Source organism: Hemitrygon akajei, chromosome 29 (assembly GCF_048418815.1).
Source record: "Hemitrygon akajei chromosome 29, sHemAka1.3, whole genome shotgun sequence".
NCBI lineage: Eukaryota > Metazoa > Chordata > Chondrichthyes > Myliobatiformes > Dasyatidae > Hemitrygon > Hemitrygon akajei.
Genome location: NC_133152.1, coordinates 22,704,650 through 22,720,257, shown reverse-complemented (window position 1 = coordinate 22,720,257; position 15,608 = coordinate 22,704,650). Strand labels below are relative to the sequence as shown.

Genomic DNA, 15,608 nt, shown 5'->3' with positions numbered 1-15,608 from the left:
ATCCTACACAAACTTCTAACTGCAGCCATGGAAGTAGTTAATGGCTGCACATCCTCTGACCTGACGGATGAAGAATCTGAAACTTTTAAACCTGAGAAGAATTTTATTCTTAAAAACAGGATCTAGTGCTATATTTTAATTTATTCTTATCTCAGAGTAGCCACCCTCTTTTTCTGAGCACATCTCCATTGTCCACCTGTTCTAAAAGCTTCACCAGGAACAAAATAACTCTGTTCAAAATCAAAAGGAAATCCTACACATAGTGTAAATCTTAAATATAATTCAAGTGTACAGCAGTTGGGACTTGGGAGAAGAAAATAATTCTCTTCTCATTTTCCCCGGCAGATAATAATTGGATAATTCTCGCAGTGGTGATGGCAGCAGCTGGAATTCTTGTGGTCGCAGTGATCGCTTTTATCTGCTTCCGGCGGAGGTGAGTTTTTAACTTGAATCGATTAAATCTCGAGAGGTCTTGGTTGTAGGAGTTCATTTCACTCTGCAGTTTCAGCTGCAGATGTGATTGTTGTCAAGGTAACCGTGGAGTCAAGACCCTTCAGAACTTCCGTGTCTTCAGAACATCCAAGTCTTGACTGAACTGTCTCACTCCATTTCCCAGCACCGTCTCTAAGACCCTTGACTCCCTCATTATCGAGAAACCCGTCAATCTTTGTTTTAAATGAAAGCTCTTGGAAGAGGGAATTCATACAAATTCCTTGGAATAAGGCAGGCAAACGATTTGCCACCCTCTGAGTGAGGAAGTGTCTCCTCATTACAGTCGTGACGTTCCAAGCTCTGAGCGCTGGTTCCACACTCCTAAACCAAAGGAAATCGCCTCCCTGCAGCCACACTGTTGAGCCCAGTTAGAGTATCCAAAGCTGCAGTGAGATTACCTCAAACAAGAGAAAAACCTGCAGATAGGACAATATCTTCTAAACCTCATTCGTAAACCAGAAGAGAGGGAGCACAGAGTATCTTTCAAACTGTTCCAGTTAAGCTGATCAGAAATTGCATGTGGAAATCAAATGAACAAATCCGCTCACAGCTCATGATAATTAAAAATGAAGTTTAGTGTGTAGATTTTAGTGACAAAAATTACCAACCATTCCTTCTGAAACCCATATTGGTCTTATATTTTTTTTCTTCTTGGATTTTTTTTTGTGTTTTAATAAACATTTGTTTTGCTTAAAGGAAACATAGTTCCCGAGCCCGGCAGGGTCCCGAGGATATTTATTTCACCAAACATGCTGGTAAGTCTCGTTTAATTAAAGATCCTCTCTTTAGGAAATGAAGTTGGAGGGTTGGCAGGGGAAGATTCCTTTCTAACTATTTATAAACCGAGCAACCTTTTCTGGTGTTCCATTTACTTTGAAACTACAAATTTTCAGCAGAGCTTTTCAAATTGGCCCCAATTTTTGTAGTCGCCTTTTCTACTGGTGATAGCTGTAAGCCATTGTATGCTTGAATGCACCTGGAAAAAACTCTTCGCAAGAACCCACCCCGCACCTGGTTTAGTGATCCACCAGCCCCTGAGACTTGGCTGTTGTAGCTCTCTTCTGCGGTCAAACTGCAGTTAACGTATTATTTGTGATCGTTAGTGCTGGCACTTCATCTGCTGAGTATAAGAAAGGACGATGTTTCTATACCGACAGACCAGCTGAAGCCGCTGAAGACATACGTTGACCCACACACGTACGAGGACCCAAACCAAGCTGTCCTAAAGTTTGCCGATGAGATCCACCCATCTGCCATCACCAAGCAAAAAGTGATTGGAGCTGGTATGTAAAACTTTGTATCTCGACAGACAGTATTTTTTTTCCCCCAGGGGTAAAATGTCTAGTACCAGAGGGGGTGCATTTAAGGCGAGAGGAGGTCATTTTCAAAGGAAGCTGTGAGGGGCAAGTTTTTTACACTGAGTGGTGGGTGTCTGAGATGTGCTGCCTGGGACGGTGGTAGTGGCTGATACTTCAGGATCATTCAGGAGTCGTCTAAATGGAGGGATATGTTAAATTGGCCATTTGAATGCTAATTTAAATGTGGGCTGAATGGCCTGTTCCTGTGCTATACTGTTCTATGATAATTCATTTCCAATACCCAGATGTGGAACTGTGCCTTCAGCAGTACACTGACAGCTGAAGATAGATATACTTAAGAGCATCTTAACCGGAGGACCACAACTGACATTGAACCAAGCCCCCTTACTGTAACTCGTGATGGTACTCTGTCCGCACTTGGTGGTATTGTCCTGTTCAGCGTGATTTTTGTCTTGACAGATTGTTGCCTTTGTTCCTTTCTCAGGTGAGTTTGGCGAGGTCTACAAAGGAATTTTGAAGAAAGGGAGGAAGGAGATTGGGGTAGCCATTAAAACGCTGAAAGCTGGTTACACCGAGAGCCAAAGGATCGACTTTCTCAGTGAAGCAAGCATCATGGGCCAGTTCAGTCATCACAACGTCATCCACCTGGAAGGAGTTGTCACCAAATGTGAGTAACTCAGTCAAATGAAAATAGAGAGTTAGTTGGGGAAATACCCATATTCAATGATCTGAAGTGAATGTGTGACTCTCCATTGATGATACATATTTCTCTTGTCCCCTCACAGACAAACCCATGATGATTGTTACAGAATATATGGAAAATGGAGCACTCGATGCCTATCTCCGTGTAAGTAACTACAACATGGATCAGTGCTTAAAGTCTTATTACATCGAAGCCTCTTAAAGTAGTTTTCATTGAAACCTTTTAAACAATAGAATCTGATTTGTTACAACTTTACTGTAGTTCGTTCTAGTTCCTAGTCTCAGCTGGTTGAGATGGACGTATAAAGCTATCACAGATATCTGTAATGATATATACACTCAGTGGCCATGTTATCAGGTACCCCCTCTACCTAACAAAGTGGCCACTGAGTGTGTGTTCACAGTCTTCTGTTGCTGTAGCCCATCCACTCCCAGGTTTGATGCACTGTGCATTCAGAGATGCTCCTCTGCACACTGCTGTTGTAGCACATGGTTGTTTGGGTTACTGTCATCTTGAACCAGTCTGACCATTCCCCTCTGAACTCTCATTAACAAGGTATATTCACCCACAGAACAGCTGCTCAGTGGATGTCTTTTGTTAATTGCACCATTCTCCATAAATTCTGGAGGCTGCTGTGCATGAAGATCCCAGGAGATCAGCAATTTCTAAAATACTTAAACCACCCCATCTGGACCAACAATCGTTCCACAATCAAAGGCACTTGGAACACTTTTCTTCCCCATTCTGATGTTTGGTCTGAACAACAACTGAACCTCTTGACCATGCCGGCATGCTTTTATGCACTGAGTTGCTGCCGCATGATTGGCCAATTAGATATTTGATAAAACGAGCAGGTGTACCTAATAAAGTTGGCCACTGTTTGTTTCTATATTTTGATACATTTCAACCCTACAGTTGAAATGCATAGAAGTACATTCAAATCTTGACTGTTTCCTTGAATTTGATTTCATCACTTTTAAACATTTGTTAATGGAATCCTACCCTAACTAAAAGATCAGAAGATTTCCTTGACTTTTCAATGGGCTTCAGTATCATAAAAGTACTTATTAATCTGAAAGGAGTGGATCGGAACGCACTTGTCACTAATTTGTACCAATTCCTTCTTTCACAGAATAATGATGGTGAGTTCTCTTCTCTCCAACTTGTTGGAATGCTTCGAGGGATTTCCTCTGGCATGAAGTACCTTTCCGATATGAACTACGTACACCGGGACCTGGCGGCACGCAATATCCTGGTTAACAGTCAGCTGGTGTGCAAAGTGTCTGACTTTGGTCTCTCGCGAGTGTTGGAAGATGACACGGAGGGCACATACACCACCAGCGTGAGTATATCTTTTGCAGAAAGGGTGGCTCAGTGTGGAGAGGAGGGCAAGAAACTGGAGAGAGACATACAGGAGAAGATCAAGTAGCGCACACAAAATGCTAGAGGGACTCATCAGGCCAGGCAGCATCTATGGAGAAGAGTGAATGGTAGACTCTTCAGGCCAAACCTCTTAATCGGGGCTGAAGGGTTCGTGAGTCTTGATGCAGGATTTCAGCCCGAAATGTTGACTGTTCATTTTCTTCCTGGCCTGCCGAGTCCCTCCGGCATCTTGTGTGTGTTAATTAGAGAGATGTTTGGCCGCACATTCCTTTAGTGCTTGAGGAAAAGCCTTGTGAGTGGGACCACTTAAACAACTGCAAAATGCAGATCTCTTCCAACTAGCCTGGCCACAGTTTAATGAGATCTGGAGGGGCAGGTGGTCAAGAGCTGGATAAACACAAGAAAGTCTGCAGATGCTGCAAAGCCAAAATGCTGGAGGAACTCAGAGCTCGATATGAACACTGCCTGAGTATATCTCCTGAGCAGAGAGCTGGTGTTGATATGGCCAGAATGTAACACTCTGTCTGAACTCAACACTCAATTCTATTTCAAAAGAATGTAAGATTTAAGTTTCTGTATATTTTCCATGATAGGGCAGCACGACACAAGTTCTATCCCCATGTCAGGAGAGATGCTGTTTGTGTAAGCTCCCCTCCAGAACCTGAATCCCAGGAAGTGTCCAGACTGGCATCTCTTGCTGCATTTGTCTGCTATTCCACACAACAAGTACAAATTCTGTCTCATGTAGTGATAGGGACATAAGGCACAGAAACAGGCCCCCAGCTCCAACCATTAGCCAGTGTTCATCCCACTTACATGAAAAGCCCTTGTCTTTTCCTACCCTCTTATGAGCAGTCTCTTCATGAATTGTTCAAAGAACGGGTGATGTTTAAGAGTTTGGTCCAATAATCTCCAGTCGTCACTCCATTTGTGTACGTGACCTAGTCAGTGTCAGACCCTGTCTGTGCTGATGATCTCTGCCTTTGAACAAAAGGCATACTACTAGCCTGCTTCTCTCAGTCCCTCTGGTACGCAGCTGATTGTTTCTCTAGGACATCTGTCAATGGGACGATGCTATTTATTTGCTGTAACCTGCTACCTGGCAGAGACTGGAAATGGGCGCCGGACAACTGCTTGGGAGTTGTTCAGTTTGGCAAACTCTGCCCGAGAACTTGGCTGCGATTTCACTGAGAGAATTTTAAATGAATGTCTTGAGGGGATGTGTTTGAATATCAGAGCTCGAATATGATTGTTGCCTAACTGCCTATAAACACCTTGTGATAAGATGGGAGCAAAGCTGTGACCTGATTCCTAGGATTTATTTTTAATCCTGTCCAAGGAGATTCTGTGATCCTCAGTTGCTGATAATAAGTGTTGTTTTTCAGGGTGGGAAGATCCCGATTCGTTGGACTGCGCCAGAGGCGATCGCTTACCGAAAGTTCACCTCAGCAAGTGATGTCTGGAGCTTTGGCATTGTAATGTGGGAAGTCTTGTCCTATGGAGAGAGACCTTACTGGGAAATGTCCAATCACGAGGTGAGAGGCAGAGCTGTGCAATTCTGGCCTGCACTGATACCTGCAGCTTGACGCAGCAAAAATGTCCCGAGCAATTTTTCGGGAGTGTTAATGGCCCAAAAAAAATAGTTCCATAAGGAGGTACCAGAGCATGTGACTAAGAACCACGGTGAAAGCAGTTTGAGGAAAGGGATGGAGAGGTTTAGGATGGAACTCGAGAGTGGAGGGCCTTGTCAGTTATGAAATGTGGGTTTATGGGAGTGGTGGCGATTGTTGAGATGGGGATTGACATGATGGAGAGCGAAAGCTAGATGAGGATTTTAAAACCGAATCTGCTCAACTGAGAGCCAGCACAGTTCGTGTGTGTGGGGAACTGGGTTGTTACCAAGTTAGCAGACTGCTGGGTGAAGTCAGGTTTAAGGAGAGCTGAATGGAGAAGGCTGGTTGACATTTAAGAGCCCCTTGATGTTTAATGTCCGGATCATTACCGAGCTCTATTTTGCCTGCCATTTCAAGTTGCAAGAAAGCGGAGCAGCAGATGAAGAGCTGGAGCGTCTGTGGAGAGAAGTGGACAGTCGACGTTACAGCTTGAGGTCCCTCGTCTAGACTGAAAGTTAGACTGGAGCTAGCCCATGTAAAGGGGTAGGGAGAGCTAGCAGGTGGGTTCAGGGAGATGAGGTGGGACAGGTAGATGAGGGAGTGGAATGTGGGAATAGTGCAGCTTCTAACTCTGTTCCCACTAACTGCCACCCAGCACCTCCCATCTTCTGGTGCCTTTCCCCCTCCTTTTCCCGATCTTCCTTATTCTCTCCCAATGCCCCCCCCCCCCCCCCCACCAACTGCACTAACCTATCTCCTCACCCCTTTATCTGCCACCTTTCTGTACTGGCCACCTCCCCTGTAACACTCAGTCGGGATGCAGGGTGTCGACCCGAAATGCTTTGACCGTCCACAGGTGCGGCCTGAGCCATTGAGTTGCTCCCGATTCCAGCACGTGCGGTCTCCCGTGTGTGAGCAGATGGAACAGTCGAGGCAAGACCCAGTGATGACAAGAGGCTGTCAGCAGTAGATGAGTGGAGCTAATGTTAGACAGTAAAATAGATGTAGAAAATAAGTGATTATCTGGTTCAAAACTTCAAGTATGACCCCACTGTTGTTGTGGATGCTAACTGTAAATACATGAAGAATGCTGGGGGTAATTTTAGCATGACATGAGAGATTAAAGAGTTTAGAAAGATCGCTGAGATAATGTGAGCGGGTGGGACCGGGTATTGGTTGGTGGAAGGGCATCTGAGAGAGCAGATAGCAGAGTAATGCACAATCCCAGCTACCGGAGCGTTTGCAGAAAAATGCCTCTTTTTTTTGGAACCTAAAGCGGCCACAAGTTGCAGGTGTGGAATAGTCAGGGCAAGGGTCCAGTTAAAAAATGAACTCCATGGATTCCTGTCGTGTTGGCTCTTTGAGTCGGCATCTGCAACGGGAAAATTGGGCTACTTAAGCCCTCCGAAACTGAAGTTGCCATCTATTGCCAATAGGAGTGAAGGTGGGAACTGAAAATTCAAGCTTGAAGCCTCTGCGCCAAGCACTCTCGACTTCCGTGCACCATGACATTTTCCACCTCCCACACAATACAGGGAGTGGCTGTCTGTTGATCCGAGACCGTTCCGCCTACTGGGCTTTATACTAGCAGTTGTTTAAAGAGTCTCTAGCCTGTCTTGACATGTCTTGAGCTTTTACTGCCCTGCCGTTTCCCACTGTATACTGAGCCCAATCAGCCATATCCCGGGTTACTGATTTCAACTGCCTTTTCTCCCCCTGAAGGTGATGAAGTCGATAAATGAGGGGTTCCGACTGCCCGCTCCGATGGAGTGCCCCTCTGCCATCTATCAGCTGATGATGCAGTGCTGGCAGCAAGAGAGGACAAAGCGACCCAAGTTCTGTGACATCGTCAACATCCTCGACAAACTGATCCGTAGCCCGGAATCCTTGAAAAGCATCGCGGATTTTGATCCACGGTATGTGCTGGTGCCGCGTATTTTTGGGTGAATCAATCCCAGGTCTGGTTGGTTCCCTGTGTTTAGATGGGGTGGGGCAGCAAGCCTAGTGCAGGTAGGGCAGGAGATGAGCGCTGAAGAAACCCCGGCTTCCTTCCTACCAGTTGGGCCTTCAGGGATCACCTGTAAACTAAACATCCAGGAACTTGTGGGACTTATTAGAACTGTCAGAGAGATTGGCGAAGACAAGTGCTTCCAATTCACAAGGCAACCATTCCTTAGGTCACCCTCTTTGCATTCAAGCAGTGCCAGGCTTGGCCATCTCTTATGATATTAGGCTGCCGGTGGGAATGTGATTAAGGGATACTTCCTTGTACTTACGGTGATTTTTCCAGCTGAGTGTTTGTTGGTTTGCGTGGACGATAATGAGATAATCCCACCCATGCGACATTTTTTATGTATGGGAGACAAGCTCCAGCTGATGGTGTGTGTGGTGGGGGGGGGGGCAGGGTTGGGTTATCTGCGCTCTACGGATTGATAGAAAAATGATTTACATAAAAATGATGTCTTTTACTCACTGCCTAAAGAAACATGAAAAGCTTAGGGACTTGGTGACTTCTTGGTGTCGAGTGGGAACTGGTCAAAGATCCAGCAACATATACATGGGTTTTTGAAACACACTGGGCAACTCCCAGTTCTGGTCAAGCCCTGGTAACTTCCATTTATACTGGGGTGCCAAACTGGCCCAACTAGTATTAAATGTAGCTTTGGTAATGAAATCTCTCATGGCAGTGTTCCAGTTCGCTTATAGCCCTATGGTCCCAGAAGTGTACATTCCTATGCTCCAGGTGCATGAACAATGGAGAAACCACAAAATCCTATTAGTGCAGTGACTGTAGGCAATCTGATCAGGTCTCTGCACTGAAGGCATGTCTGACTGGCTTGGGACAGAAAATAATTAAGGATTAATCTTCACTATGGATGAGCAAGTGAATTTGGGCAGACCTGTTTTATTGCATTCTGCCGTGAGCCAGCCTCCTTTTATAGTCTGATATTTTAACCCCTCGCTGCCCTGGGTTGCAATAAACAGAGCTAAGTTTTAGTAGTGGGAACAGCCCTCCAATAAGATTATGGACCAAAATGAACTTGTCACCCGGGCGGTGGGGATGGGACTGGATATGAAACAGATTCCAGTAAATCTCACTGACGCAGGGGCCAATTGAAAGAAAAATGCAATGTAATTTAGTTTTAGGAGGGATTACTGATTGTAGGTGGAATAAAAGGATCAAGCGTTCCAGTCTGATTCAATGATGCCTCTGTGAGTACAGGCATAATTTTGCATTGATATTTGCGTTTGGATAACAGCGAGTACCTGCATCAAACTGTCTGAGTCAATGGTTGGGGTGGGGCTTGATTGATTGTGCATGTTGTACAAAAGGAGAGTTTTTCCCATCCTGGGAGAAGCCACTCTTGTAGTGCTTGAGTTCAAAGTCATGCCTAAATCATGGAAGATTTGCATAATATTTGGATATAGCTACAAAAGCATCAGTAATCTATGAGGCCCATACACTGGTGTGATTTCCTCTTGTATTGGTGGGCATGTTTGGTCAGTACTTCGTAGTCTGCCGAGCTACCAAACTATTCAATACATTTTGGTTTTATAGAAATAAAACCTTGTGTAATTTTTAGATTTGCTGTAATAATGCAATGTTAATGTTCCCCATAACTCCACCAATCAGAAACTTTATTACGTAGACCATGGAACAGTACAGCACAGGACAGGCCATTCGGCCCGCAATGTTGTGTTGGACCAGCTAAAAGGTAAATCAAAAGCCCCTTAGAAAAACTAATCCCTCCTACCTACACAATGTCCATCTTCCTCATATTCGTCTAAACATCTCTTAAAAGCCTCTAATATATTTGCCTCTACCACCTTACCAGGCAGCGCATTCCAGGCATCCACCACTCTGAGTAAAAAAACTTACCCCCTCACATCCCCTTTGAAACCACCCCCTCTCACCCTCAATGCATGCCTTTTGATATTAGACATTTCTACCCTCAGAAAAAGATGCTCCCTGTCTATTCTATCTATGCCTCATAATCTTGTAAACCTCTAACAGATCTCCCCTCAGCCTCCGCCAGTCCAAAGAAAACAACCGAAGTTTGCCCAGCCTCTCGTGATAATGTGCCCTCTAAACCAGGCAGTATCCTGATAAACCTCTTCCGCACCCTCAATATCCTTCCTATAGGGGGTGACGAGAACAGTGTTGTTAGAAAATGTTAGAAAGGAATTTCTAACATTAGCTTAACTGCACTCCTCAAGAAATATTTAACCTGCCAAATGTTTTTTTTAAATTAAAACAAGGGTATCTTGACTTGCCAGCATTTCCCATAGCTCAACCCGTAACTAGCTCCTGGACTGAGATAAGTGCCTCTAACCAGTAGGGAAAGGTGGTCCATTGTAATGAAGCAAGTCTAGAGGAAAATAATCCATGATGTGACATGGTTTGTCGTCAAGTCAAAAAGAAGAGGTTTATAGATTGCAGTCTTCACTTACTGCTTGTTACGCCACTGGCGTTTGGGGCAGGAATGAAGGTCCTCCATCTCTGGCGGTGTTCAGGGCTTCCTTCATCGTGTCGGTAGCTTCCTCTCGGTTTTCACAGCTATCATCCATGCAAGTTCTGGCTGGAGACTCAGGAAGACCTTCGCACTCAGCTGCAGAAGGATTCTTCAACGCTGCTTTCGTCATTTTGCTTTACCAGTCGGGGTTGTTAGCCCCCAAACCTGAAGGACCGATGAACCACTCTTGGTCTGGCCTCTACCCTTTGACCTGTTTGGCATGGGTGACCCCAAAGCATAAAGCCCTGACTCCAGCCAACGTAGCTCTCCGGGTCATTGAGGCACACAAGCCTCCAAAGCCTACGTACGACAAGGAGGATTGCAGCCTCCAATGCTAAGTATATTGAAGAGAGCAATGGCTTTAGCCATTGTACACAGCTGTGCCCTGGAGTACTGTGTTGCGACATGGCTGGCGTTAACCCATGTGTATCTACAGCCTGTAATAAAGTCTCACCGCTGATGTTCTGCTCTTTCTGCAGCGTGTCCATCCGACTGCCCAGCACCAGTGGTACCGACGGTATGATCTTCCGCACGGTCAGCGAGTGGTTGGAGTCTATAAAGATGGGACAGTATTTGGAGAATTTCATGGCAGCGGGATATAATACCATGGAGCACATTGTTCAGCTAACCTCAGAGTGAGTAAATACTTGGGCCATCACTTCGCTTTTCTCTTTGTGGAATAAGGCGCGAGACTGACTGGAGGAAATGCTTCCTGCTCGTTGGCCCAGCCTGTTTGTGCCCGTTAATTTCCCTTTGGATTTTCTGGGGTGGCTCCGAACAGTTATGACGTGATCCCAGAGTGAGTTAGAGCTTGCGGCCAATGCGCGGCCGAGCAGCTTAGAAACGACGAGTTCTCTCTCAAATCACGACCATCAACACCGGGGATGGTGGATGAGTCAATCTGCAAAAATGTCATTCCAGTGCACCCCTCCCCCCCACCCGTGTGCTTTTTGTCCTAGCTAGAACCCGCAGTCTTCCCCAGATCACCAACGCCTGTACCATCTAGAGCTGTTAATCTCATTCCATTCATCACTTCACAGCTAGAGAGCTCAGCACAGAAGGGCATGTCTCAATGGAATCATATCTCAAGTTGCTGGGAAAATGTTTGCTTTCCCGAGGAATTTCACACAGATATGCAGACGCTTCAAGGAAGTGATATTAATAGTTTCTATTGCACCGCGGAAGACGACAGTCTAACCCTCACCCAGAACTGTCACTGGCTAAATACACATGTCAGGTCTGGTGCACTCTAATCAACACGGTGACCTGAGTTTCTCTGGTGGAGCAGAATTCCCACTGAGATGAGAAAGAGAGGAGACAAAGCTCTTTGAAACAGTGGGGGTCTGCTGTGGAGCCTTGTGCGCAAGCTTTGTTTTCAATACCAGAAACCGATTCAAAATGTAATAACAGAGGCAGACAGATAATGGGCTTTGGGAGTGACCTGACTGAACAAAGTATAATAGAAAAAAGAGAGTGATTACATATTAAATAAAAATATGAAGGAAAGAAAACAATGTGGGGAGGTGCCGTGAACAAGAAAGAAAATCAAAAAGTTCACAAACCAGGTGTTTTTATTTTTTAAAAACATTATTTATTGATGAAAGTTTCAATTAAGCAATATAGAACATATATCTTTCATCATTTCTTCTGTTCAACATATAATTACATTTCTTCATAATATTTGGATCAGGTTGCTATAGAATCGGTGTCCATCCCCAAACGTTACATCATTGCTAAGTTTGAGAGGTTTTCCACAGGACCTCGTTTTCCCGTGTCTGGTAGCAGCAGGAAGCATTGACCTTGATGAGAAAGCCGTTCAGCAACCAGCCCCAGATTCAGTTCATTCCTCAGCAAGTAACCCTACACCTTGTCGTGTGCCCTTAACGACAGATCCTCGTACCAGAAGACCAAAGTGTTTTTTTCATTTAAGTTTATGATCTTCCAACAACTATCCATATTTGACTTGATATGTGTCCCTGGGACTAGCCCAAGGAGCACAGCATCCTGTAGTTTGAAGTGGGCTTTGACAATACCACTGCATCCCTTCCAGATTCCAGAAGGAAATGGATGATCATTAGACAGAGGGCCCACACAAAACGCCGTCGAGTTTTGAAGGAATTTAAGGAAGATGGTGATGGGATGTTTATGAGTGATGGCAATTTTATTACATTCCAAAGTGAAGGGTAAATAAATGAAGGTTATCCTGGAAACAGGCGGCTTCTTTTGGAAAGCGGACTTTAATATCAGGGTGTAGCAAGGGGGGGGATAAAGCTCTGCTGAGTGGGTCCTGTAAACAGTGCAAGAATTCTCATTCATTGCGAGGAGATGGGGCAGAGGAGTGAAATGCCCTCGGGTTGCCTGTCTGGCCCCAGTAGCAGGAAATGTTTGAATATAAACACCAGGTTCTTATCTCCATGGAAACAAGGACAAATTGATGCCTTTCTTTGTGCTCCAATGTAGCACAGGATTCTACAGGCTTTCTTCATTTGGGAGAACAGAGTGAAAGGAAGGAAAGTGTCATTGCCAAGCTCTGCAGAAGACGAGCCCAAATGCATTCTTACCACTGGACATCATTTCCCTTGTGTTTGCATTTCCTCTGAGCACTGGAGCTCTTGGCTAATTGTGTGAATTCCCTTCTTATTTTGTTTCATTTGCCTTCACCTAATTACCCATGACTTGAAAATAGGCCAGCTGGTTATTTATTAAAGTTCATCGCTGGAATGCTAAGCATTTCATTACATGCTAACTACACTGCAGCCAGCTGGCAGCGCTGGTACAGGTGACTGAGATGAACTGAAATGTATAACTGGGATCTCTAGCGAGTCTCTTCCACTTTACATATTCTGATTCTGTGCTTTTCAGGGACGTGAAGAAGATTGGAATCCGGTTGCCGGGGCATCAGAAGCGGATTGCGTTCAGCATTTTGGGACTACAGGAACAAGCTAACAGCATGGGTGTATACACGGTGTGATGTCTCCCTGCACGCGGGAGGTGCAAACCCATTTTCCACGGACTTGTGTTACTTGAATAGTTCTGCACTTGAGTGCTGGAGGGACCGGTGCTGAAGAGAAACTCGATTCTTTATTGAGAACTAAAGAAGGGGGGAAAAAAGGAACACTTAGCCATCCTGCCTCTATGGCTCCCTCTTCCCCTGCTGGCTATTGTCCGAGGTGGCCGTACGACAGAAAAGATGAAACCTTTCAACCTCACTGAATCTGCCTGGTTGTGACTGAATTGATGAGAAGTGTGTTTGTGTGTATGTGTATGTAGCAGGTTTAGTGGAATCTAAACAGCATTCATTTCCTTGGGTGTTCGATTTAATCAGTAGATTGATTTGTTGATTTCATTCTTTGTGCCGGTAATGTGGTATGGGATGTCTCCTTATCTAATACCATCTTCACAGTCTGTTATATCGTTGAGGCTCCTCTCTCTGGAAGCATAGCTTTTGACTGTCTTGGGATTTAATGCTTGATAGTGGCAAGAAATGGAGTTAAACCTGGCCTGGTTGAATGGATGGTGTGCAGAACACCAACTTCTCTTTACGCCACCAACGTTTGTGAACTTTGGGCCGATGGCCTGTACTGTGCTGTAATGTTCTATGTTAAGTATGCTGAGAATTCCAATTTTAAACTTCAGCAGTGCTGTGCCAATTGTGTTTCCCACATCTCCCATTGTACCTGCTTTATAGCAGAATCTTTTTGCATAAGATGCAATCACAATCACCCAGGATTAATACTTGATGACGGCAAGTTTAATGGATGGCATGCGGCAGATAGTGGGGAGAGTTGTGGCCATGGAGGCAGTAGAGCAGAACTTTTCATGAACGGTCCTTAGAACGATTGGTCCCAATGAGGGGGATGTATAGGGGTGGGCTAGTACTCCCAGGATTGGGGCATCAAGTCCCAAAAGATGATTGTTCCTGTGAGGGATCTAACAGTCAGAACCCACCATCAAGCAACAAGACACTGGATCACAGGCAAGTGTTCAGAATTCAACTGGGTTGTTACTTTCTAACGTGAGCAAACCAATTGTTCATGAACTTCTACCGCTACTACGCTAAGGAACTCATTTGCCTTCAGTAATTCAGACTAGCTGTGCTCATCCTGGTTAGGCAGCGATGAGTACTATAGCACTTCGGAAGTGTTAACAATGCATCCCATCCCAAAATCCCAGGGGCAAACTCTCCCAAATTTCAGTGTCTCCTCTCTGCATCCTGCAAACATCCCCATTTTTCCAGAAATCCTTCTTCGCAGATGTTTTATAATTATAATATTGTTGCCTTGGGAAGAGGGTGACGAGGGAAGGAATTTTGCACACAAAAAAATTACAGCAGGGGGAGAAGAAGAAAGAGGGCTAGGAAGTATAATTTTTTCCCCCAAATCGAGTTATTTTATAAATTAAAAATATCAAATTTGCACAGGCTGAATTTTTATTTCCTGATTTATAGGAATCTGACAGATATATATATATATATATATTTTGTAAAATCTTTTCAGAAATAGTTTGATAGAAACCCTTGCTGTTTTTTTTAAAAAAAAAGAAAAAAATGATTAATTTAAAGTGTATTTATTCTGCGCTTTCCCTTCTGACTGATTTTATTTATTTAACTTAGTTAATGTTGTTGCCTCTGGCTGCAAGTGTGTGAGATCTTGCTTTTTGTCCTTTAATTTGCTTGTATTTAGAACATGATTTATTTATTCAGACCAAAGTGAATGGAGCACATCAACAAGCTCTCTGCTCAAGATGTTTCTTTTTGTAATAAAAGTTGGTGTTCTGGTAGAGTGTTTCCTGTGAATTTTCCTTCCTCTCAATTTTAAGATGTTGGGAATCAGTTTCTGCTTAGAAGTTCAAAGTTCAATGTAAGTTTATTATCAAAGTTTTGTATACCACATAGAACCCTGTGATTCATTTTCTTGAAAAAAAAACAAAGAAATACAATATCCATCAAAAACCAAACACTGACAAACATCCGGTGTGCAAAAGAGGACAAATCGTGCAAGTAATAAACAAGAACTACTGAGGACATGAGCTGTAGAGTCCAGCGCTGTATGAAATTAAACTGATTCATTGAAAGGGCAACAAATGCCATAGTTGATAATGAAGCTACAGTTGGAGCTGGCCTTAGCATTCTGCTAACTCTCTCCTCGAAGAAAGAAAGATGCAATTGAGACCATCTTGCCAGGGGCAGTTCTTTGAAAGGATGACCTAATTAGTCCAATCCCCTGCATTTTCCTCCTCAGTTCTGTGGATTTTTTTCCTTTCCAGGCCTGTATCAAATTTCCCTTTAAAAGTTGCTATTAAATCTACTTGCACTCCCCTTTCAAGCATTGCATTCCAGATCATAAGCACTCAGTGCAAAAGAATTTATCCTGGTCTCTCCCTTCTGGTTCTTTTGTCAGTAGTCTTAAGTCTGTGATCTCTGATTACAGGCACAGGCGATGATGCTTTCTTAGTCCTTCAGTTCTGAATTACGCTTTTTTAGCTGATTAAGCCAAAAGTACTCATGCATACTGGGAGGTGAGAAGGTAGGTATGGAATTCCAAGCCTTGCTAGTAAGATACTGAAAAAAAATTCCTTCCTAATT

The 15,608-nt window shown here is 44.2% G+C and overlaps 1 protein-coding gene across 1 annotated transcript in view; it reads left to right on the top strand.

Annotated features, from left to right (window-relative positions):
* The window catches only part of epha2b (eph receptor A2 b), a 46,666-nt gene extending 31,863 nt beyond the window's left edge, over positions 1–14,803 (top strand). The window contains exons 8-17 of the mRNA XM_073031852.1: positions 346–433; positions 1,189–1,247; positions 1,650–1,775; positions 2,296–2,478; positions 2,597–2,658; positions 3,647–3,856; positions 5,283–5,432; positions 7,233–7,426; positions 10,504–10,659; positions 12,887–14,803. Of these exons, the coding sequence (XP_072887953.1) occupies positions 346–433; positions 1,189–1,247; positions 1,650–1,775; positions 2,296–2,478; positions 2,597–2,658; positions 3,647–3,856; positions 5,283–5,432; positions 7,233–7,426; positions 10,504–10,659; positions 12,887–12,995 (1,337 nt within the window). The 3' untranslated portion in view covers positions 12,996–14,803. The remainder of the gene's footprint in view (positions 1–345; positions 434–1,188; positions 1,248–1,649; positions 1,776–2,295; positions 2,479–2,596; positions 2,659–3,646; positions 3,857–5,282; positions 5,433–7,232; positions 7,427–10,503; positions 10,660–12,886) is intronic.
* The last annotated feature ends 805 nt before the right edge of the window (positions 14,804–15,608 follow it).